Source organism: Cibotium barometz, chromosome 39 (assembly GCF_041138505.1).
Source record: "Cibotium barometz isolate CiBa-2024 chromosome 39, ASM4113850v1, whole genome shotgun sequence".
NCBI lineage: Eukaryota > Viridiplantae > Streptophyta > Polypodiopsida > Cyatheales > Cibotiaceae > Cibotium > Cibotium barometz.
In genome coordinates this window covers 6,689,453-6,712,926 of record NC_141084.1, presented here as the reverse complement: position 1 = coordinate 6,712,926, position 23,474 = coordinate 6,689,453, and the positions used below count along the sequence as shown (strand labels likewise).

General features: G+C 44.6%; 1 protein-coding gene across 2 annotated transcripts in view; it reads left to right on the top strand.

Annotated features, from left to right (window-relative positions):
- Positions 1 to 23,128, top strand: part of LOC147615659 (gamma aminobutyrate transaminase 1, mitochondrial-like) — a 44,591-nt gene extending 21,463 nt beyond the window's left edge. For both annotated transcript variants that reach the window (XM_086778202.1, XM_086778203.1), the window contains exons 5-17: positions 19,353 to 19,445; positions 19,681 to 19,714; positions 19,791 to 19,829; positions 20,036 to 20,124; positions 20,402 to 20,476; positions 20,585 to 20,632; positions 20,752 to 20,835; positions 20,954 to 21,041; positions 21,198 to 21,276; positions 21,522 to 21,612; positions 21,897 to 21,975; positions 22,101 to 22,216; positions 22,643 to 23,128. In XM_086778202.1, coding sequence (XP_086634328.1) covers positions 19,353 to 19,445; positions 19,681 to 19,714; positions 19,791 to 19,829; positions 20,036 to 20,124; positions 20,402 to 20,476; positions 20,585 to 20,632; positions 20,752 to 20,835; positions 20,954 to 21,041; positions 21,198 to 21,276; positions 21,522 to 21,612; positions 21,897 to 21,975; positions 22,101 to 22,216; positions 22,643 to 22,729 — 1,002 coding nt within the window. In that variant the 3' untranslated portion in view covers positions 22,730 to 23,128. The remainder of the gene's footprint in view (positions 1 to 19,352; positions 19,446 to 19,680; positions 19,715 to 19,790; positions 19,830 to 20,035; positions 20,125 to 20,401; positions 20,477 to 20,584; positions 20,633 to 20,751; positions 20,836 to 20,953; positions 21,042 to 21,197; positions 21,277 to 21,521; positions 21,613 to 21,896; positions 21,976 to 22,100; positions 22,217 to 22,642) is intronic.
- The last annotated feature ends 346 nt before the right edge of the window (positions 23,129 to 23,474 follow it).

Below are 23,474 nucleotides of genomic sequence, written 5' to 3'. Positions count from 1 at the left end.
GAGGGTTTTAGCATAGGTATGACAACGAGCGTCAAGTATGAAGATCTAGGTGCTAAGTTAGTGATTCAGGGCATAGAATTTGTGCGTGACTTTATGGTTGCCCCTCTTGTAGGAGCAGACATAATTTTGGGTATCCAGTGGTTTCACAAGTTTCTTCCTGATGTCAAGTGGGACAAGCACACGTTCCAGATTGATCGGAATGTGTCAAACACCCCGGTGACCATTAAGTGTGAGCCAGGTATTCCAAACTTTCCGCTCATAAGCCACTTGCAGGCTAAGCGAGCAGTCTGGAAAGGCGCACAGTGTGCGATGATTTACATCCAGACAGCCCAGACGGTGGCCAGTGCTTCCGAGAAGTACTCGGTTCTCCATGAAAAGTTCCAGAAGATTTTTCTTCGGGACAGTCTCCCTCCCCAGCGTCCCCCGTCCAGACCGGAGGATCACAAGATTGACCTCCTCCCAGGCTCGGAACCCCCGAGCAAGTTTCCGTATCGCCTTTCTAAGGCAATGGAATCGGAGCTGGACCGCCAACTCCAAGAATTGTTGCAAGCTGGCTTCATCCGCCCCAGCGTGTCGCCATTTGCAGCACCGATCTTATTTGTCAAGAAGAAAGATGGGTCTTCTCGGTTGTGTGTCGATTAGCGTGCACTCAACAAGCTGACTATCAAGAGCAGATTCCCGATGCCTCGAATTGACTATATTCTCGAGAGGCTGAATGGAGCTAAGGTGTTCTCTAAATTGGATTTAAAGAGTGGGTACCACCAGGTACGGATTGTAGAGGGGGACATCCCCAAGACAGCCTTCCGTACAGAACGGGCCCACTATGAATTTGTGGTTATGCCATTTGGATTGACGAACGCCCCAGCTACATTTAACCGCATGATGATGCGTGTTTTCCGGGAGTTGATTGGAGTGTGTGTGTTCATATTTCTGGACGACATACTCATATTTTCAGCTACAGTTGAGCAGCATGACATTGATGTGGAGAAAGTCCTTAAGTTGCTGGAAAGCAACGAGCTCTATATCAATGAAAAGAAGTCAGAATTTTATCTGTTCCAGGTACATTACTTGGGATATATAATCAGTGCCGAAGGCATTTGACTTGATCCGGCTAAAGTGGCCGAGATTGTGAACTGGGAAGTACCTCAGACTGCTTATGACATTAGATCATTTGTGGGTATATGCCAGGCATATTCCACCCACATTGACAAGTTTTCTGATCTCTCGGCAGACCTCACCGATCTGCTAAAGGGAGTGAAAACAAGGAGGCAAAAGATTCGAATGACTCCACGAGCGTTGGAGGCATTCCAGAACCTCAAGGTGGCTTTGTCAGAAGCGCCTTGTTTAGCACTTGCCTCGTGGGACGAACCATTTCAGGTGATCACCGATGCGAGTAACATCGCAATTGGAGGTGTATTGCAACAGAATGGTCATCCAGTAGCTTACATGTCTCGTAAGTTACTGCCCGCCGAAAAGAACTACTCAGTCTATGATCGTGAACTCCTAGCAGTCATACAGGCCTTGAAACATTGGAAACATTTCCTGTATGGCCGTGACTTCGAGGTCCGCACTGACCATCAGGCATTGCGCTGGATTCAGACGATGCCAAGTGCACAGTGGAGTGATCGACAACACCGCTGGAGTCAGATATTCCAGCAGTTTGGTGGCATGATTGAGTACCTTCTAGGAAAGGCCAATCCAGTGGCCGATGCTTTGAGCAGGAAGGGACAAGTATCTGCGATTCAGACCACTAGACTTGACCTTGTTGGTACAGGACTAGAAGACATGAAGCACATGTACGCGGATTCCGAGGAATTCGGTACACAGTGGGAACAGGCATTGGATGCAACAGGACCATGCCATTTTCTGATACGCGATGGTTGGCTTTTCTACAAAGGCCGACTGTGTGTCATGAAATCATTCCGGGCAGCTCTTCTCCATGATGCCCATGACGCCATTACAGGTGGTCATAGGGGCATGAATTCGACTCTGGAGAAATTAGAACGGCAATACTATTGGCCAAAGATGAGGCGTGATGTGTTTACATATGTACAACGCTGTGACATTTGTCAAAAGGTGAAAGCTCCTCGTGGAAAGAAGATAGGGTTGTTACAGCCTTTGCCAATTCCTGAGGGTCCTTTCCAAGACATTTCCATGGACTTTGTCACAAATCTGCCTCCCAGTCCGAGTAAGCGTAATACACAGTGTTTAACTATTGTTGACAGGTTCAGCAAATTTGTTATGCTTATTCCTTGCAGGGCCAATGTGACCGCCGAGGATGTTGCCCAGCTATTTATTCGGCATTGGTACCCGATTGGTGGGATTCCTAGGACCATAGTGTCAGACCGAGATGCCAAGTTTACCAGTCATTTTTGGAGGGCATTGTTTGATAATTTTGGTACTAAGTTGAATTTTTCCAGTGCATTCCACCCACAGACAGATGGCCAGACAGAGATATACAACCAGTTGGCCTTTGATGTGCTGAAGTGTTATGTCCACGATCAGCAAGGTAAGTGGGAATCGTTTTTGCCTTTAGTTCAAGCTGTTTTGAATGACTCTTTTTCTTCAGCTATTGGCAGGACTCCATATGAGGCAGCGTTTGGAAGGCCTTTCCAGTCGTTGTTAACCAGGACTTCGTCTTCAGTACCGGAGGCGAACAGAGTGACGGAGTCTTACCAGGAGATCCTAGAGTCCGTTAAAGACAGATTGGCTAAAGCGCAAGAGGCCTACACTCAACAGGCCAATAAAGACCGAAGGGACATGAAGTTTTCGAAAGGAGATTGGGTGTATCTTCGGATTATGAAGCAAAGATTAAAGCAGGTGGGCAAGCGATGCCCAAAGTTGTCTTTCAGGAGCTTCGGACCTTTTCCCATCCGGAAAAAGATTAATGAGGTGTCTATGCAGTTAAAGCTACCTCCGAGTTGGACTATGCACGATGTATTTCATGTCAGTTGGTTAAAGCCATATGCAGGTCCACCCCCCTTCAGAGGTCAAAGACGAAGCGGAACCAGACATCATTGATGAAGCAGAAGTAATGGTTCCAGAACAGATCCTTCTGCACCGTTTCAAGCATGGCTCAGGCCGAAGACTACGACAGTTTCTCACGAAGTTTCAGGACCGAGGAACTCATGAAGCGGTATGGCTCGACAAAGAATTTTTCGAAGACTATCCGGCATTATTGACGGATTATTTGGAGGCTATGCAGCTTCCGTCAAGTTAAGCAGAAGGGGATGTCACGTGCATCCCGCACTTGGATGCCACGTAGACATTTCTGTACAGAAGGTGCAGGATCTGGGATGGTGAACTGGTCCCATGTGAGCCCAGTCCGAGACGAGTCAGCCAGGGATCCATCTCAGTCGTCCGAGGTCAGGTGTGCATTGTCCTGCACATGAGTCCAAGGTCAGGTGTGCATTGTCTTGCACATGAAGCAGTGCCAGTCCGCGCTGTGAGTCTCCCTCTGGAATGATGTCAGATGTGCTGTGTATCTGGTTTGCAACTGGATGCCAGGCCTCTGTAGGCATGTAGGTTTGCATGTAGAGATGGGGCCAGCCCATAGGGCTACCCCAGTGCGAGGATTTGCATTTGCATTCTTAGTGTGGGCATGGGGGAGGTATAGAACCACCCCCAAGGGGCCAGGAGGGCCCACATTGTGCCCACCAGCCATGGCAAGGGCTGTCGGCCAGCCCTAGGGCTGCTGGACAGGCAGCCGACAGGGTTAGAAACCCTACCCAGCCAGTCGGCCAGGTGTGGGGGGCAGTCCCACACCCATGCGCATGGTGCCCAGCAGTCAGGATGCTGTCCCAGAATATATGCGCAGGCTGGACAGTATTTGGCATAGTGTGAAAGCATGGAATATAGTGTGAAAACACTTTATGGGAAAAGACACAGTCGTGGGACTTCATGAAGCAGGCCGACTGGATGCTATGAGAAGTATAAATACCCCAGCCCATAATTCATTGAAGTCATCTCATAATTCACCAAGTGCTCCAAGCAAACAAGGGCCAGGACAGCCAAGAACATTGCTAAAGCAAAGGGGTGAAGGACTGAAGGTCAAGGGCAGGATTTTCCAGCCAAGAAAAGGTCAAGTACTTTGTATTTGTTTTCAGATTTACATCATTCTAATAAAGCAAATACACCATCCGTGGTGGGGGCCCTACAGAGGGTAATTGGGACCCAATATTGTGTCCTCTCCATCCCCCCCTTCTCTCTCTATTTTTCTGCACATCGTCTTTCAGTTTGTGCGTTAATTCCGTCGCGAAAAGAATGCTGATTTCTGAGTTTTGAAGTACCGATCCTTCTCCGAAGCTTCCGCATATTACAACCGGGCAACAACATCATAATCATCCTCTTTCTTGAGGAATTCCTTCTTGAAGACGTCTTCGAATTGTGCCCAAGTTGTTGGCTTAGGGTTGAGTTCCTTCCACCAAAGCGAAGCTTTGCCGGAGAGGAAACGTGCTGCTAACTGGATCTTTTTTCCATCATCATATGGATGAAACTGAAAATGCACCTGCCACTTATGTAGCCAATTGTCCACGATCTCCTTGGTACGCTGCTTTTGCTCGCCCCCAAACGGTTCCGGAGTAATGTTGGGGCCTAAAGCAAAGGCCAAGGTATCCATACCCGAAAGAGTAGAGAGGGTAGTGGTCAAGAGAGAGATGGAGTTCCGCAAGGCTTGCATCTGGGCGGCAATTTGTGCCTGACATTCCGAAGAAGAAGCTTCAATAGCTACTTTGAACTCTTGGAAATCTGATTTTGACACATAATCGTCAAAAAGATCGGCATCGGTATCTTCTGTAGCCGGCAAGCCTTCGCGTTCGACAAGGTGCTCCAACTCCGATTCTTGGGTCGACATCGTGAAAAGGGCAAGTGGAGAGAAAATTCGATCTTTGCACACTAAAAGTGCAAAGAGAACTTGAGAGCTTGAGAGCTTGAAAACTTGAGAGATGTGTGGCAAGAAGCCCACTGAAGGGGTTTATATAACGATCCCCAAAAGCAACTTGAGCTTTTGCTTTTGTGTTTTATATATATATATATATATATATATTCTTTTTTCTTTAAAAAAAACAAACACCTTTAAACCTTGGAGGGAGCTTTTAAACTAAAAAAAAAAACTAAAAAAACTAAAAACAACGAAAGCAAACCCAAATCGGCGAGTGCTTTCCTTGTTTTTTTTTCCCTCTTCCCTCCTGGATTAACGCTGTCGGCTTGCCTGCTGGCATCACCCGCACTGTTGCTTTCGCCGACCATGCTGCCAGCGCTCCTTCATGCAGGTCTTCGCGGTGGTCTGCGTCAGCTTGCTTGCGTAGGCATGGCCCCTGCATAGGCCTGGCCACAAGGCGGCGTAGGCCTGGGCGCCTGCCTGCGTAGGCCTGGGCGCCTGCGCCGGCCCAGCCTGGGCGCCTGCCTACGTAGGCCTGGCCTACATTATGCGTGCGCCTACAACGAGTACAACAATACCCGGCCAGCAGTACACGACCAGCAGTCGCTTCTCTCGCTCTCTCTCTCTCTTTCTCTTTCGTGCAGCCAAAAGCAAACATGCTTTTTTTTCTATTTTCTCTCACTTGAAACTGTTTACACAGTTCAAAACATCTTTCCTCTTCTTTGCAAAGCAAAAAACCCTTTCTAGACCACAATCGCTATCATCACGGGTTCCTATGATGAAAAAAACAACATACTGAATCTGAAAAACAGCAGTATGCACAGAAAAACAGCAAGCTTTTTGAACACATACCTTTCTTCGACCTCATCTTCTCTACCTACCGACTTGCTCGTTCACGAGGCATGCTCTGATACCACTGTCAAATCCCCATTGGATCTCCTCGTAGAACGCTCCTGGTAAGAGACTCGAAACCTGCAAACAAACAAACAAACAAGGGGGGGTGCAGGCCTGACTCACCTCCCAACCATGACAGCCGTGGGCAAGCCCACAGTCTTGGCTGTCCCCACCGAGCCACGAGCTGAGCTAACTAGGTTGACGTACCGACCAATCTCCTCTTCGTGACGTCCCATACCGCCACGAAGCTACCCTCGTGGGCCTCGAGATTGCTGCCGGCCTCGGCTGCGTAAAGCAGGTGCATGTCTGCACTAGATCCAGGCTCCAAGACCATAGAGCTCTCACAAATCACGCGAGACTCTACATCACTAATGACTAACCTTGGTCACCCTTTTATACGCTCTTGGCCGGTCATCGGGCGTCCACACTTGGGTGCCCGCCCGTCCATACTTGGGTGCCCGCCCGTTAGTCTATCCCTAACTCAGCTCGCCAATCAGCCTGCCTAGCTCCAAGTTTCCCCAAACCTCGAAGCTAGTCTTGTGTGCGTGTAGCACACGGTAGATACACACTGTGCACATGACACTGCCTAGCTCCAAGCTTCCCCAAACCTCAAAGCTAGTCTTGCGTGCGTGTAGCACACGGTAGATACACACTGTGCACATGACACACTCCCCTTCCTCTAAGAGCTCACTCCTGAGCTTACTAAAAAGCCAAGGTAATCTCTCTGAAGAGTAGTCAATGTCTCCCATGTAGCGTCCTCCTCAACACGATCCTTTCACTTGATCTTGTATTCCATGATAAGCGGATTACGCAATCTTCTTTCAGGAAATCCAAGAATCTTTTCAGGTTCGTGGGGAACAAATGGCATGTCCTCGACAGCTATGATTTCTCGAGGAGTAACTAACTGGTTTGTTTCACCCAGTACTTCCTTAAGTCTACTGACATGAAATACAAGATGAACTTTCACATGAGAAGACAATCCAATTCAAATGCAGCTGAACCAATTCGTCGTGTAATACGAAATGGTCCACAATATGTAGGGGATAATTTCGGAGATCGACCTGTCCGTAAAGTCTCGGAATCTTTTGGAACTCGCAAATACACCATCGTTCCTTCAGACAACTCTCTGGGTGAACGATGTCTATTAGAATAAAATCTGTCTCGGTCTTGAACACTTCTAATAGATTCCTTCGCAACTTGTAACATTTCTTGCATATCTTGCAAAAAATTACGCACTGCATCATGCTGAAGTCCTGAGATTCCTACTGTAACACGTGATCTAGGTTGAAAACCATACAGAAGCATCAAAGGACTAAAACGTGTACTCGTATGCTTAGTACTGTTATATGCAAATTCTAACATAGGAAGATAATCCTCCCATGAACTCTGTCTTTTGGATACATATGCCCGAACCATATCCTTAAAAATCTGATTCACTCTTTTAGTCTGGCAATCAGATTGAAGATGATCCGAGGAACTCAAATTCAAAGTTGTTTCCAACTTCTCAAAAACAAGTTTTCAAAAATCACTCGTAAACTTAGAGTCCCTATCACTGGCTATGTCTTGCGGTAACCCGTACAGTCTAAACAATTGCTCGATAAACTACCGTGCTAATTGCGTAGCTGTAATATTCTTCCGAGTCGGTAAAAATCTAGCCATTTTTGTCAAGCGATCTACCACAACCCAAATAGAATCGTGGCCTTGATGTGTTCTTGGCAATCCGGTAATAAAATCCATGGAAATACTTTCCCATTTATTACCTGGGATTTGCAAAGGATGCAACAACCGAGCCTATCTAAAGCGTTCAGCTTTATTTGCTTGACAAATTTGACACTTGAGAACATAATCTTCTACATATCCTTTCATCTTTGGCCAGTAAAAAGTGTGTTTCACTAATGATAGTGTCCTGTGTACCCCAGGGTGTCCATCAGAAGGGGCGTCGTGACACTCCTTAAGAATCTTGGACCGAATGTCCGGGATCTGTGGTACACAAATTTTGTTAGTACGGAATAGTAAACCATTCCGAATCATCCACTGGCCTCCTGCAGCCTGAACAGTAGACTGCTCAGTCATTGAGTCTTGGTCAATCAATAAGCTCCCGCCCTGGATCTTTTGCCAGAATGGACCAAAATAACTACTATCAGTCCTGCAAAGCCATCTCAATGACTGAAATAAGTCAGTAGAAATCTCGGTGAACGACAAAGTATTCACCTCTCTAATTCGACTAAGCGCATCTGCAACACTGTTCATGGACCCTTTTCGATAACGGATCTCAAAATCAAAATCTTGCATTAACTGAGCCCAACGAGCTTTCCTTCCTCTCAAATCATCCGCATCACACACATACTTGATTGACTGATGATCAGTCAATACCACAAACTTGGAGCCATATAAATAATGTCTCCAAACCTTGAGAGCATGAATCACAGCATAAAGCTCCTTCTCAAGGGTTGGCCAACGAGATTGAGTGTCGTCAAGCTTTTTACTTTCAAAAGCAACCGGTCTACCATCTTGAAATAGAGCAGCCCCGATGGCATAGTCACTGGCATCAGTTTCAAGAACATAAGGCCGGGTAATGCTAAGATAGGTGCTTCCTTGACTTTATCTTTCAAAAGTCTGAAGGCCATATCCAAATCGTTATTCCAAGTGATAGGCTGATTTGACTTACGTCCACGACCTTTCAATAAGTCGGTCATCGGTAGTGTGAGCTGAGAGTACTCCCGCACAGATTTTCGAAGAAAAACAACAAAACCGAGAAAAGAACGAAGTTGTTTCATTGTTTGCGGTATAGGCCAGTCCAGAACCTTCTAAACTCGGTCATAGTCGATGCTCAATCCATCTCTAGTGATCTTGTGTCCCAAGTAAATGAGTTCTGTCAGAAAAAACTCACATTTACTTAATTTAGCATATAGTCGATTCTGTCTTAAAATAGATATGACAATCGTGAGGTGTCTAACATGATCCTCAAGAGTACGACTATATATCAAAATATCATCCAGAAACACCACCACAAATTTCCCCAAATGTTCACGAAAAAGATCGTTCATCATTTGCTGGAAAGTGGCTGGAGCATTGGTTAACCCAAAAGGTAATACGAGAAACTCGTAATGGCCATACCTAGTCTGAAAGGCGGTTCTTTTGACATGCCTTTCATGAATACGTATCTGGTGATAGCCAGTACATAAATCTATCTTCGTGAAATATTTCGCTTCTGCTAACCGGTCAATCAGGTCATCTGATCTAGGGAGAGGATAACGGTTCTTAATTGTCAGCTTGTTCAATCTCTTGTAATCTATACACATTCTCCAGGTGTTGTCCTTCTTTCTCCTAAGCAACATAGGTGCACCCCAAGGTGATTTACTTGGACGGATCTGGCCCATCCTCAAATAGTCTTCGAGTTGTTTAGCCAACTCATCTTCCTCAGCTTGGCTCATCCTGTAAGGTGGAATACTGACAGGATGGGCACCAGGAATTAAGTCAATACGATGATCTACTGCCCTTTCAGGTGGTAAACCCGATGGCAGTTCCTTAGGAAATACATCTTGAAACGAATCAAGTATCTTCTGTAATTCTTTGCTTTCAAACACACTTAATTCATTGACATCCATGGAAGGTATGAGAAATGAAGAAAGTGGAATCAATACACAATGGAAAGCTGAAACTCGCGGCAGGTGCGCGGGGGACTAGGGCCTTTGACACACTTGTTGATACCATCAATGCATATTAAAACATTTAAACATGGCCAGCCTTAACATATATCCATCATCACTTTGCATAGAACATAAAGCTGGACAAAACATCCACAAATGCTGAAAATGGAGCTTGCACGTGTGACACCGCATAGAGGCCGGAATGGGCCGACCCCCCCCCTTGGAGTATTTTATTACCCAAGGAGAATAATATCATGTACAAGCTTTGAGAGCCTTACTCTCCCCACGGGAGATGCCGGATTATCCATATACAAATGCCATAACACAGCCCAACACGAGGCAACCAAGCCGGAACATAGGCTGTAAAAATGCCGAGCCAACAATATAATCCATATACCTCTGTGTGGGTACTGATTCTTCCCCAAAAACCACGGGTCTTCATGCAATAGAAATGGTACAGCAAGTACAAGGTACAATGGTTGGTACAGCCGATACAGTGGCTGAAGTAGTCGATGGCCACGATCACATATCGAACTTGTGATGGATGCACAGCTGGACTAATCGGTCCAATAAAATTAATTCCCCATTCTCAAAAGGTTTATAATAACAGGGGTAAGTGGCATCCTGTCCCTTTGTTGCGGGATAGCAAATTGCTGACACTCTTCACATCTTTTAGCAAACTCTATGGCATCCCCGAACAACGTAGGCCACCATAGTCCTGCTTGAAGAGTAGCTTATATAATGATCTGGCAATTTCAGCATAAAATATTATGAAGCGGCAGTAATACCCAATGTGGCCCATAAATCTTTGCACATCTTTGTAATTAGTGGGTGGGGCAATTCTAAGATCAACCTAACCTCACTTTGATCCTTTTTCTAACAAGTGTCAGGCCACTTGTCTCACTTTGGTTCACTTTCTTGCCACATGTCCCAATCTAAGAGATGGGTCCTTCCATAATCTTTACCTCTAAAAATATCCCAACTGGTAGACATTCTGTCATAGGCACTTTGCCAACTCTTGGTATCTGCTCAATTCCAGATGTAATGACGCGAATAGAATTTTCATCGGAGTCGGGCCAAAAATAGCAACTCTCCTAAATTTTAGGAGTGTGGTCCTTTGTATTCTAGGATAATCTCCCATTCCCAAAGCTTGTACTTTCCAAATATTTAAACATCCTGGAGTCCACCAGACCCCTTTCAGACTGGGAAATGTCCAGGCTGGTGACATCCTCCCCAGCTTCTTAAAAGTTGTCCGCAACTTTAAGCTTCAAGCCATATATTCAAGATATAATCATGTCCCATCGATTGGGCGAGACGAGACAGTCTCAAAAATCCAATATAATTGAAGAATCCATGTCCCAAAGAAATGGGCGAGACTAAATAAGTCTCCATAATACCAATATCAAAATCATGTCCCAAGATAAATGGGCAAGACAAAAATAGTCCCATAAGTCTAGATATCATAATCATGTCCCAAGTAAATGGGCGAGACAAATCAATCCCATAAGTCCAGATATCATAATCCATGTCCCAAGTAATTGGGCGAGACAAACAGTCCCATAAGTCCAGATATCATAATCCATGTCCCAAGTAAATGGGCAAGACAAAATAAGTCTTCTGCCAACAAGACATTTGTCCACATGACCCTTGGCATAGACATAAGTCCCGTCATGTCCACTTTACCACTTGCACTCCGTGTTGGTACTCTGACCACACACCTTGGATGAGAGGTGGGCTCAAGTAACAAGATAAAATAATCACTCGCAAGCATAAATAGCCTGGTGTTCCATAAGCATTTCTGCTACAGATAGTTTATAGACATTTCGGCCACCAATAGTCTGTAGGCATTTCGGCCACCAACTCACACTACCCTCTCAAGTGCCCATGTTCCCTTCCATCTGCTCTCTATTGTTCCACCCACACATGGTAGAAACAATCTTCAAGAGAGCACGTAGGACAAGAGAACACTACACAGGGTATGTTGTGCTTGTCACTACCCTTTGAAGTGCCCATGTTCCCTTTCATCTGCTCTCTATTGTTCCACCCTCACATGGTAGAAACAATCTTCAAGAGAGCACATAGGACAAGAGAACACTACACAGGGTATGTGAATCATGAGTTTCATAAGTCCAATGCATCCCAAATAAAGAGAGCCAAAAGGAATAATCCATCCCAGTAAAAGGGAGTCATAAACATAATCCATAAACCTGAGGATGGATCCAAATCCCTAGAAAAGAAGTCCAAGAATCCATAGACCTGTATACCATAACTCTTACCACATACTCTGTGCTAACCACACACCTTGGAGTAGAGGTGGACTTTATCCATAAGAGCATCATATCCATGAGATATCCAAAGATTTCTTCTCTATAAACTCGGACAGATTCGTCCATAGAAGTTGCTTGTGAAGCCCAATATCTTTATAAATCTCGTCCAAGAAAGAAATCTCCATGGATATAATCCATCCCAATAAAGGGAGCCATGAAAAGAATTCATCCCATTAAAGGGAGCCATAAACAATGTTTCCCTGAAACCATCTCAAGGCAAACAACAACACCTTTCTCCTTGCATAGCTATACAAGGGTTAGTGAACATCAAAAACACTTCATAGTAAATAGCAAAAGCACTAACTTTGCAAACTCAAAGTATACTTAGCTGTTCTTTGCCAGGTTGGTCATGAAGCCAAAAGAAATATCTCCTCACCATATCCTTAAGATATCCCGAGATATATCTCCATATAGCTTGCCTGTAAGCTTGATAATATAATCCACAATATCCATATGGAAAGAGTGCTAAACGTGTGCACTCCAAAACAGTCCCCAACAGCCGGTATTCTTCATGGGCAGCCTTCAAGTGAGAGAGAAAAAGAGTAGCCGTCATTAGGGCAGCCTGTAACGGTGGTAGAGGCTAGTGTGCAGCAAGAGAGCCTCTATTAATGAAGAGAGAGGGCTCCAATTTATAGATTTGGGCCTCCCATGAGCCAAAATGGCAAGAGAAGGTTACGATGACAAGTGGAGAGCCACACAATAGCTGAAGTGACAAGTGTGAGACCACTTGTCTCACTTTGATCCTTTTTCTAACAAGTGTTAGGCCACTTGTCTCACTTTGGTCCACTTTCTTGCCACATGTCCCAATCTAAGAGATGGGTCCTTCCATAATCTTTACCTCTAAAAATATCCCAACTGGTAGACATTCTGTCATAGGCACTTTGCCAACTCTTGGTATCTGCTCAATTCCAGATGTAATGACGCGAACAGAATTTCCATCGGAGTCGGGTCAAAAATATCAACTCTCCTAAATTTTAGGAGTGTGGTCCTTAGTATTCTAGGATAATCCCCCATTCCCAAAGCTTGTACTTTCCAAATATTTAAACATCCTGGAGTCCTCCAGATCCCTTTCAGACTCGGAAATGTCCAGGCTGCTGACAAAAGTGGTATACAAAGAAGAATCCATTATATTTCCAAAATCAACTGTATTTACAAGAGGTCCCTGAGAGAGATGTATACAATTACCTAAGATACTATACTGGGTGTTCCCATGCTGAAAAGAAAAAATATGACTAGACCAATCTATCTGGACTTGAAGAGTCTTAAACCACTCAATCCCTAATAACAAGTCTACATTTTCTAGGCGCATAACATAGCATTCCAGAGTATCTTTGTAGTCCTGAATCCGGATTGGTAGCATCTCCACCTTTCGATCCCATACTTGCCTTTCCGCAGGTAGGCGTACCTCATAGGTATGATCGCTGGGTGTCGTATCAAGACTCAATTTCTGCACAAGTTTGTAGTTAACAAAATTGTGTGAGCTGCCAGGGTCTAGAAGAATGTGGATTCTATGGCCATTCACTTCTCCATAAACTCGGAGAAGATCATGCAAGCCAAAAACTTTAGAGTTGAACAAACAATTAGAACATGTACTAGGGCAAGAAAGTACAATAACTGACGTACGCATGAAACAACGTCCCTCCTTCTTGAGCTTCAAAGCCTTAAGGAGTCGTTTCTTCTTCACTGATGTCAAACTAGAATTCTTCAAAGGTTGGTCCGAAGACTTTCCTTCAGTCGTGTTAGCCATTGGTGCGGAGAACTTTCTTTTATGCTTGTTCCCCTGCTCGGTAATGTGTTTAGACTTGGAAGAGTCCATTTTATCATCATAGAGACGAGCTGAATGAATGGCCTCGTCCAAAGTTTTGCAATTGTTATTTTTAACTTGTAAACAGTATGAGTCTGGTAAACCGGCTACGAAGAACCCCAAAAAAAAGAAAATTAGTTACTCCTTAAGAAATCATAGATGTCGAGGACATGACATTTGTTCCGCACGAACCTGAAAAGATTCTTAGATTTGGTGCAAGAAGATTGTGTAATACGCTTATCACAGAATACAAGATCAAGTGGAAGGATCGTGTTGAGAAGGACGCTACATGGGAGACATTGGCTACTCTTCAGAGAGATTACCTTGGCTTTTTAGTGAGCTCAGGAGTGAGCGGGGAGTATGTCATGTGCACAGTGTGTATCTACCGTGTGCTATACGCACACAAGACTAGCTTCGAGGTTTGGGGAAGCTTGGAGCTAGGCAGGTTGATTGGCGAGCTGAGTTAGGGATAGACTAACGGGCGGGCACCCAAGTATGGACGGGCGGGCGCCCAAGTGTGGATGCCCGATGACTGGCCAAGAGCCTATAAAAGGGTGGCCAAGGTTAGTCATTAGTCATATAGAGTCTCGCGTGATTTGTGAGAGCTCTATGGTCTGGAGCTTGGATCTAGTGCAGACGAGCACCTGCTTTACGCAGCCGAGGCCGACAGCAATCTCGAGGCCCGCGAGGGTAGCTTCGTGGCAGTATGGGACGTCGCGAGGTGGAGATTGGTCGGTACGTCAACCTAGTTAGCTCAGCTCGTGGCTCGGTGTGGGGACAGCCAAGACTGTGGGCTTGCCCACGGTTGTCATGGTTGGGAGGTGAGTCAAGCCTGCACCCCCTTCTTGTTTGTTTTGTTTGTTTGCAGGTTTTGAGTCTCGTACCAAGAGCGTTCCACGAGGAGATCCTTTGGGATTTTGACAAACGCAGCTGTCCAAACTTAGCCATGACTCTCATGTGGTACAAAGGGCAAAATGGGTGAAACATGAGCTCTATCACTAAAGGATTCTTTGAAACCGATTGTGGGAAGAGCTGCAGGAACACCAAATCTGAGAAGAATGGTCACAAGAGAAAAGAGAGAAAGAGAGACTCCCATAGTGATCGAGACAAAAACCATGGGAATTCATATTTCGGTATTCTGTCCCTGTTAACCAGTATTAGACCAGCCATGACTGTTCCAGCGAAAAATGACGTCTTCAATAAGAAGACCTACATATGTGACCTGAGGAGCAAGTGTCGCTCCTAGAATTACACCTTTTGTACCTGCCGTACCATTTTATGGGATGCCTAGTGCTAGGTATGTACAAACCCCTCTAGCTGCAACCCCTGTTGCAGCATATATGTCGAGACTGGCTGAGCAAACAGGAAGGGGGGTGGCAAGAGAATTTGGAAGAGAACCACAAACAAATCAAATCATGCCATCTCAAGTGGCTTAGTTGATGACTAAATTTTGTGGAGGCACTGATCTTAGATAGCATTTGGAAATCTTTGCCCAAGTCTGCGAAACCCCCAGTTTCACTATGTAATCCCTCTCCTCACGATATGTCCAAACTGCATCCAATCTCTTGACAACCCCTCGTCTGAATCCGAGATAAGAACTATGTCATCCACATACCAGAAGAAGGGCACTAACCTTGTACCCCACAATCTGTCTATGAAGTCTGAGATCTCATCAATGCATAGCCCAAAGAGTGGAGGGGAGAGTGTGGCAGCCGTGTTTTACATTAATGGTGCTACGAATCTCATTTAACATACCACTTGGAGCCGGAACTTGGCCATAGTCACCGACTGATGAGTGCCACATCATTTCTGGTGGAAAGTGGAGCTCCTGTAGACAATAAAAGCATTGACCTTGGCACTGTCAAAAGGCGGTCCTGAAATCCATGAAGCTAAAAGAGATGTTGCTTTTGTGCTCTCACCTCCTTGATGGCAGCCCATAGTGTGAAGATGTGGTCTAGGGTCAAATAGTTCCTCCTAAATCAGTCCTTTGTGTCTCTCTGCCCATGCGCTAGTATGAGCCTCCAAGACTACTCCATAAATTTTGGTCAATGTGTGGCCAATCATGATGTCTTGTTAGTTATTGGAGTCCAAGGTGCGCATTCAATGTCAAATGCACTCTAGCTGGCAAGTGCAGCCCCATATTACTTCGGGTAGTTAAGGTGGGTTATGGATCGGTCAGGAGGGTGAGTGATCCTCTTGGGTGGGTCTGTGTGCTAATGTACCTCTCTGGGTTGCTGATCGTGATGCTGTCCTGTACTGAGAAGAAGTTAGAAATGGTATGAGGTGTCCCAAGGCTGGGCTCTGCTATCTCTGAGGAGTGAGTCTCTGTGCCTGTTCAGCTCTGTCAGGTAGTCCCAAGCATCGCTGGCCAGGGAAATCAACGATCCTGGACAATGGACCAAATCCTTCTCGAAAAAAGGCAGTGGAACCTCCCCTGTATTTCATAATATGCTGGGCATTTGCAAATGTAGTGTTCCTCCGTCTCAACCTCGTGAAGAGTCAAGTCTACAAATCCTGTCCTCTCTGGCAATGCCCTTTGCTCTCCATGTCTCCGCTCCGAGGTGGTGAGATGAAACCTGGATCTGCCCAATCACGATTGCACATGCCATGTGACATATGCTTGTGCAGGTTTCCGGACCTCTGGATGAATCCATCTGAAGATTTGATCTCTGCAGTAGTAGAACTGCATTTTCATGGGTAGCTCCAGGGGGCGTGTGCCAGGTGCTGTGGGCGTGTAAGCTGAGGAGATCAAAGCAAATGGTCTAGTTGGTATCCTGATGGGTGAGACAAGGGAGGGGGCTTCTAGGCTGTATTGAAAAGGTTGCAAGCGATCCATATGGAGGAATCCTACATATCGATATGAAAGGGGGGTGAGACAGAGGGAGGGGGCTTCTAGGCTGTATTGGAAAGGTGGTAATAAGCGATCCATATGGAGACCCTGTGTGAGGAACATACCATATCCGATAATGCCTTTGCTCCACTAGCTGTTGAGAGGACTCCCAAGCAAGGCTTGGCTATCCAGGGTGTGGAGGTGTTGTATGTATGTCACCATCTGGAAAAAATCAACCACCAAGGGGGGTGTCCCCGTTTGCCAGGATGATAGGGTGTGGTACAGATGGTTTTCTCCAGATCATGTGGGAGAACATCGTGACACGAAGCCTCTGGATCCACCTCCACTCCTCCTCACCCGAGGTCTCTGTACATCACCAGCGGGGTCACTAAGGTTTCAAAGAGCCATCCTTTAGTTCAGTTCTAGGTTCCTAGAAGTGTGCCTGAAAGCATAGTCTCTTAAGGAGAACTAGAGCTGCATAGCCTCTCGTCAATCTGCCCTTTGTTGTCGGGGGCTCGGTGAAGCTCGGTCCAGAGAAGGTGGTTCCTGGAAGTGTGCCGGAAACCATTCTCTCTCAAGGAGGGCTAAAGCTGCGTGGCCTCTCATCAATCTGGCCTAGGCTGTTGGAGGCATGGTGAAACTCGGGCCGGAGAAGGTGGTTCCTTGGTATATATATGAGGATCTCCCATGTAGGTGAAATTGTGCCTGGATGAGTGAGAGATGTTAAATGTAACATGCGGAAGTTGTGGGAGTCTACTTTCAGCCCTAAACACACCTTGGAACAAGCTGATGAAAAAACGCAAACAGAAGACAGAGAGGAGAGAGAGAGATATAGCTAAGTATTCAGTATATCATATAGTACAAAAAGGTACAACTGTTCTTGCAGCCATAGGCTGCCTTCTTGAAAAGGTAGAGACCCTAAATCTAACCCTAGACTAATGATCCAGCCAAGCCAAGGGCTGAATACTGAAAACTATGAGCACATAAGCCTTATATAGGCTTGGGAATATCTCATGGACTGGGCGACCTGCTGTCGGCCAGCTCCCGGACAAATAAATCCAATATATGCTGCAGCCGATAGGGATATTCCCCAATCATGACTGGCCGACAGCCCTCTGTGTCCTTCCACAAGATACTCCAGCCAATAACACAGTATCTGCTCCAAAATCTGGTTCTGATGTTTATTCTTTATCTTGTTGCCACCTCAGGATTAGCCGTGAGGTATGCCTGTGCATGTCTTGCACATGACATTCCCCTCAGCTAAACTTGATGACAGGATTCCAACCTATTTCTTGGATGAATGTCATCATCCCATTCTATTCCCCGAGTCCCTATATCATCCTTCCTACTTTGGCAACCTTTTCATTGAACACTCGGCCTGGTCTCCAAATCCATTCTAACTCTGATGACAAGCTATGCATCTGTTCCATCGAGTCCCCATTCTGTTCCTGCCCTGTCCCTGAACACTGTCTCTAGTCTTCTTTCCTGAGAAACGAGTCTGGCACTCTCACTCCACCCCTTGGAGGATCATCCTCCCTTGGAACCGTTGCCTGAAAGCCTTTCCTGGTGTGCCCCAAGTGGCACCCGACTCACAGGACTGCCATCCCCTTGGGCTTTGTGGAATACCCACCAACAAACCTTTTGAGAATTCTTCCCTGTCGTGTGTTCCTTGTCTTGGGCCTCGTACTTGTGCACTTTCGTGTACCTTGGACTTGCACACCTTCATCTGGGACTGAATCAATGTTTAGCCTTGCTAAGCTTGATGCTGAGACAAAGTTGCCTAATTCCCACACCACCAAAAGAAAGACCCGGGCCATGGTTTCATCCATGCACGATGGAGTAAGGGTGGGTGGGACATGGGCAGCAACGATATCTCACAACCAGCCTGAAGCTCTGATACCAATGTAACATGCGGAAGCTCTGGGAGTCTTCTTTCAACCCTAAACACATCTTGGAACAAGCTGATGAATAAACGCAAAGAGAAGACAGAGAGGAGAAAGAGATACAGCTGAGTATTCAGTATATCATATAGTACAAAAAGGTACAACTGTTCTTGCAGCCATAGGCTGCCATTCTTGAAAAGGTAGAAACCCTAAATCTAACCCTAGACTAATGATCCAGCCAAGCCAAGGGCTGAATACTGAAAACTATGAGCACATAAGCCTTATATAGGCTTGGGAATATCTCATGGACTGGGCGACCTGCTGTCGGCCAGCTCCTGGACAAATAAATCCAATATATGCTGCAGCCGACAGGGATATTCCCCAGTCATGACTGGCCGACAGCCCTTTGTGTCCTTCCACAAGGTACTCCAGCCAATAACACAGTATCTGCTCCAAAATCTGGTTCTGATCTTTATTCTTTATCTTGTTACCTCCTCAGGAATAGCCTTGAGGTATGCCTGTGCATGTCTTGCACATGACATTAAAAGATCATAACCTTGGTCTTCCCATAGTTAACCTGCTGCTCACAAAAGGTATGTAATGCATCCAAGTGCCTCTGTAACTCCTCTACTGAATCTGATGTGAGCAACCTCCTGGAGCCTTGACCCCACTTGTAACTGACTTGTAGAGTGGTGTGATGCCCCATAGATGGTACACCCAAATCCTGCAGAAGGCATGCCTGGGGGACAGTGTTAAAAGCTTTGCAGAAATCCACAAGGTAGCAGTGAAAATGGCGCCTCTGCAATGTAGCTTGGATGTGAGTGTAGGGAGCAGGACTGAAGGATCAAGCTCACAGAGTTGGCCGTAGATGTTATCATGATACATATCATCTAGAAAGCGGTGAAAGTGGACCTGTGTGTAGTGAAATGGGTGCGGTGGTGGACAGTGTGGTGGGAAAGGTGCCAGATATGGTGGAGAGAGAGAGAGAGAGAGAGAGAGAGAGAGAGAGAGAGGCAAAAACATGTCTTTCAACATAAAATTAGTTGAAGAAACTTGAATCAACAATATTGTTGCTGTTCATACAGGAGCTGGCGAAAGATTTATTGGAATTTTTTAAGCCTTTCAACATGGCAAAAGTTTTCTTCACCAATAGTGGATCTGAGGCTAATGACAGTATGGTATGGGATCTTTTACTTTTGCATCATTAAGTAAAACTTCAACATTTTGATTTGAAATCGCTGCAATTGTTTAGCTTTATGGAGCATTTTGATTTGAAATCACTGCAATTGTTTAGCTTTATGGAGCATTGTAAATTTCTCCAAATAGATTCTTACTATTGTCTCATTTCTTTTTGTGAGAAAAAAAAACGTGATTAAAACATCAAAGTGTGATTTAAAATTTGTGTCATGGCAGGTGAAGTTGGTATGGTATTACAACAATGCTCTGGGTAGATCCCATTCTTGTGTTGTTTTTTAAACACTTCTATGTGTTCTGAGACTTTTAACGGAATTTCGCTATTGCAGCTATCATGGCTCAACAGCCATCTCTGGAAGTCTTTCAGGGTATGAAAAATGATCCTTTTTCAATTTGCGAGGTTACATATATAGTGGACATCTTATCTACAAATTGCAAAGCTGGCTTCAAGTTGTAGAACCTTAAGTGTGTGCGCATGTGCATGTGCGTGTGCGTGTGCGTGGGTGTGCGCATGCGGTTTTGGTTTCTATTTGTATTTATATATGCATATTGTGTGTGGATGGACATTTCACAGGATACCATACATACATCAGAGTTTCGATTTGCCACTGCCATTTGTGGTATATTGTGACTGCCCGCATTACTACAAGAATCACCGAGAAGGTATAATGAAATTTTCTTTCCTCCACGACAAGAAGGTAGCACCTCATTATCAAAGAAGGCCCAGAAAATGTAAGCCTTGCAGTAAATGCTATTTTATTGCAGTATTAATCATGTGCTTCGTTGTTTTTTGCTAATATGTCGATAAGGCATTAAATAATGTAATCATATTGTAGCATTAATCACATTGCTTATGCTAAGTAAATATTGATTCGAACCAGCAGTTGTGCCATGGTGTGCTTGGCTTTAACATGGCAATGATGAGGTTTTGATTATCTAGATTGCGGCTTTCATTGCCGAGCCTGTGATGGGAGCTGGCGGGGTCATCCCTCCACCTGTTACATACTTTGAAAAGGTTTGATAACCTTCTTGTAAAATGGGTGTATTTATTGTATGAAGTTAAATGATGCCAAGTAAAATAGCATCCCCAAGTACTCACTCATGTTTTCAAAAAAAAATTCAGGTGCAAATGTTGTTGAAGAAATATGACATCCTCTTCATTGTTGATGAGGTAATGATGAAAGCATTTAGAACTCTTTTTTTAAAACATGTTTCCTGTTGTAGCCAGTCATCGGTCGCATCTACATTGTATTGTGTTTGACCTGTGAACTTGGTTACTATCCTTGCCAGGTAGTCTGTGCATTTGGAAGATTGGGTGCAACTTGTGGTAGTGAGAAATACAGCCTTGAGCCTGACTTCATGATTTTGGCCAAGGTTAGCAATCAAGGGAAAACCCAGTACTCTTTCAGTCTTCATGGCTGGTAATAGTAGTTTTTATATTTATGTGCTAGTTTCTAGTTGTTATTCTAAACACCTCGTGTGCCTTTCATAGGCACTCTCTTCTGCATACATGCCTATTGGTACAGTATTGATCAGTCAAAAAATTGCAGATACTATACTTGCAGAAAGCAATAACCATGGTAAAAATTACTGAGAAATTCATTATTTCACTACACTCTTGATGTTTTACGCAGTTTATCTTGAAATAGAGAGGCATTATAAGCTCTTAAGTGATGAATACTATCCTTATCTACAAGGCCATGTTGGTGCAATGTTTGCATTCTGATCATGTTCAGGACAATTGGGGCATGGATTCACCTACTCTGGTCACCCTGTATCGTGTGCGGTTGCATTGGAGGTTCTTAAAATCTACAGGTCTCTAGCATGAGATGCTTGGTTGTTGTTCATTAAATGAAAATAATTAACTGCTTTTTTTTCCCGGAAAGAATTAACTGCTTTTATGTCATAACTTAATTGGATAATTGGATGCTAATAATTATAAGGATCATCATCACTATTATTGCTAGTCTTCAAAATCAAGGGGATGCAATGCATGATGAGATACATGATTTTTGGTTAAATATTGGATGAACCAGACTGATATTCAATTGTTGTTGCAGAGAGGAGAACATCGTGAATCATGTACAAAGTGTATCTCCGGCTTTCCAAGATGGCATGAGAGCCTTGTTGGATAGTCCCATTATTGGGGAGGTAAACTTGAATCTCTGCATTAGGCTTTTGACACAACAGCTTGTGAAACCTGGACAGCAGGTGAGATATTGATGGCGGGCTTTGATGCTCATCTATGATCAGCCACCCCTGGTGATGCTCATCTATGATCAGCCACCCCTGGCGCCTCTGCCAGTAGAGGTGGGAAGGGTATATATGCAATGGGTCTTTCAACATTGATATATGATTTGTGATATGCAAGGGATTAAGACATTTTAGATTCTTATCTAGATGCTAATGAACGGATTCTTGTAAACCAATGTTAGATCCGCGGTCTTGGACTAATCATGGCAGTTGAATTTTCTGCCAGCAAGGTGATGTATAAGCCGTTTCCACCAGAATGGGGTATGTATTTTTTGTTAGCTGCTGATGAATGTACACTTTGCTCTTATGAAGGGCATGGTATACGTACATCTCTTTACAGCTTGTGTAAGTTATAGCATGTTAAGAAGTCACATGTAAAATTCCAGGTATCGGCATCTACTTTCGCAATGAATGTGAGGAGGAAGGGTTGCTAGTGCGCATATCGAAGGATATGGTTCTGCTATCTCCAGCCCTCATTATCACAGAAGAAGAAATAAACCTGGTATGAGCCACATTCATGTGTGTATGTTGCATACATGCTTAATGTGGTATAAGACATAGATCTTGCAGCTTTTCATCAAATCTAATCATCCATGCTAGCTCAATGAATAAATGCAGTCTCTAAGTGCCTTTGCACATACACAGCCCAGCCTGCCCTTTCTTGCTGTCAGAGAACTTGACCAGGGATGGGGGACTGCGGACAGGCAATCAAGCCTGCCCACAACCCATCCATCTGCAAATTTCAGGCTGTATGTGTAAAAAGGAGCTAATATGGGCTTGCAGATCTTCAAATTTATTTAGGGGCTATGCCCCACTGGAATGCATACTCCGTCTTCGTGTAAGATGCATAAGTTTAAAGATATTGATTCAAGTGTTCAGAACTTTGTCTTAAGGATACAATGTGATCATTATGCTCTATTCATTGCAGCTAATTTCGAAATTCAGAGTGGCTTTGGAAAGAACAGAGAAGCGTGTGGCTGAGCTCCAAAATCCTGCAAAAACCAGAGGAATTTAAATACAGGAGGAGAGTATTATATCCTTCTCACTAAGAAAGGTCAGCCTTTGGGAAGGCAATTGGTCTATGGAAGCTATATTGACATGAATAAGCAGACATGTATTTGTGAACACACTCGGGGAATATCATTGCTCTACTGGAGATGGAAATCCTTGACAAAATAGAGTGAAAACTCTCTCTCTCTCTCTCTCTCTCTCTCGTCATTAGCTGATCACGTAATATCTCACTCTACGTAGGATCAACTGCCGATTACATGTGCATGCACTAGTGTTGGATGTTTTTTAGAACTTTATCTTTCAATTTTCCATGGCTCAGTATATCCATGGTACCATTGAATGACTTTTGGTCTCATAGACCCTTGGGGTCTTTTGTAGTTGTTAATCTCTCTCTCTCTCTCCATATCAGAACAACTCTATACATGATACTGGTGGGGGGAGCTTCTAAGACTAGTCACGGTATATATGTAGGTATTCTAGTTCCAATGACTCTAAACATGCAAGACATAGCTGCACACAGACATGATTTTGAAGTTATTTGCATGGTTGAGCATGTGTGCATGTGCAGCTGGGTGTGGTTCTTGATTTGTACCGATTGTCTTGTATCGGCAAACTTTACTTTGCACTACGTTTTGGGCATATATTTACCCTAATTTATGTATCACTTAAGTGTTTTCCCCTAATTATTCCTCTCTTCTTGCTATTTTTAAGAGCATTTTATGTGTACTTTTCCTTTGTTTTTTCCTAAG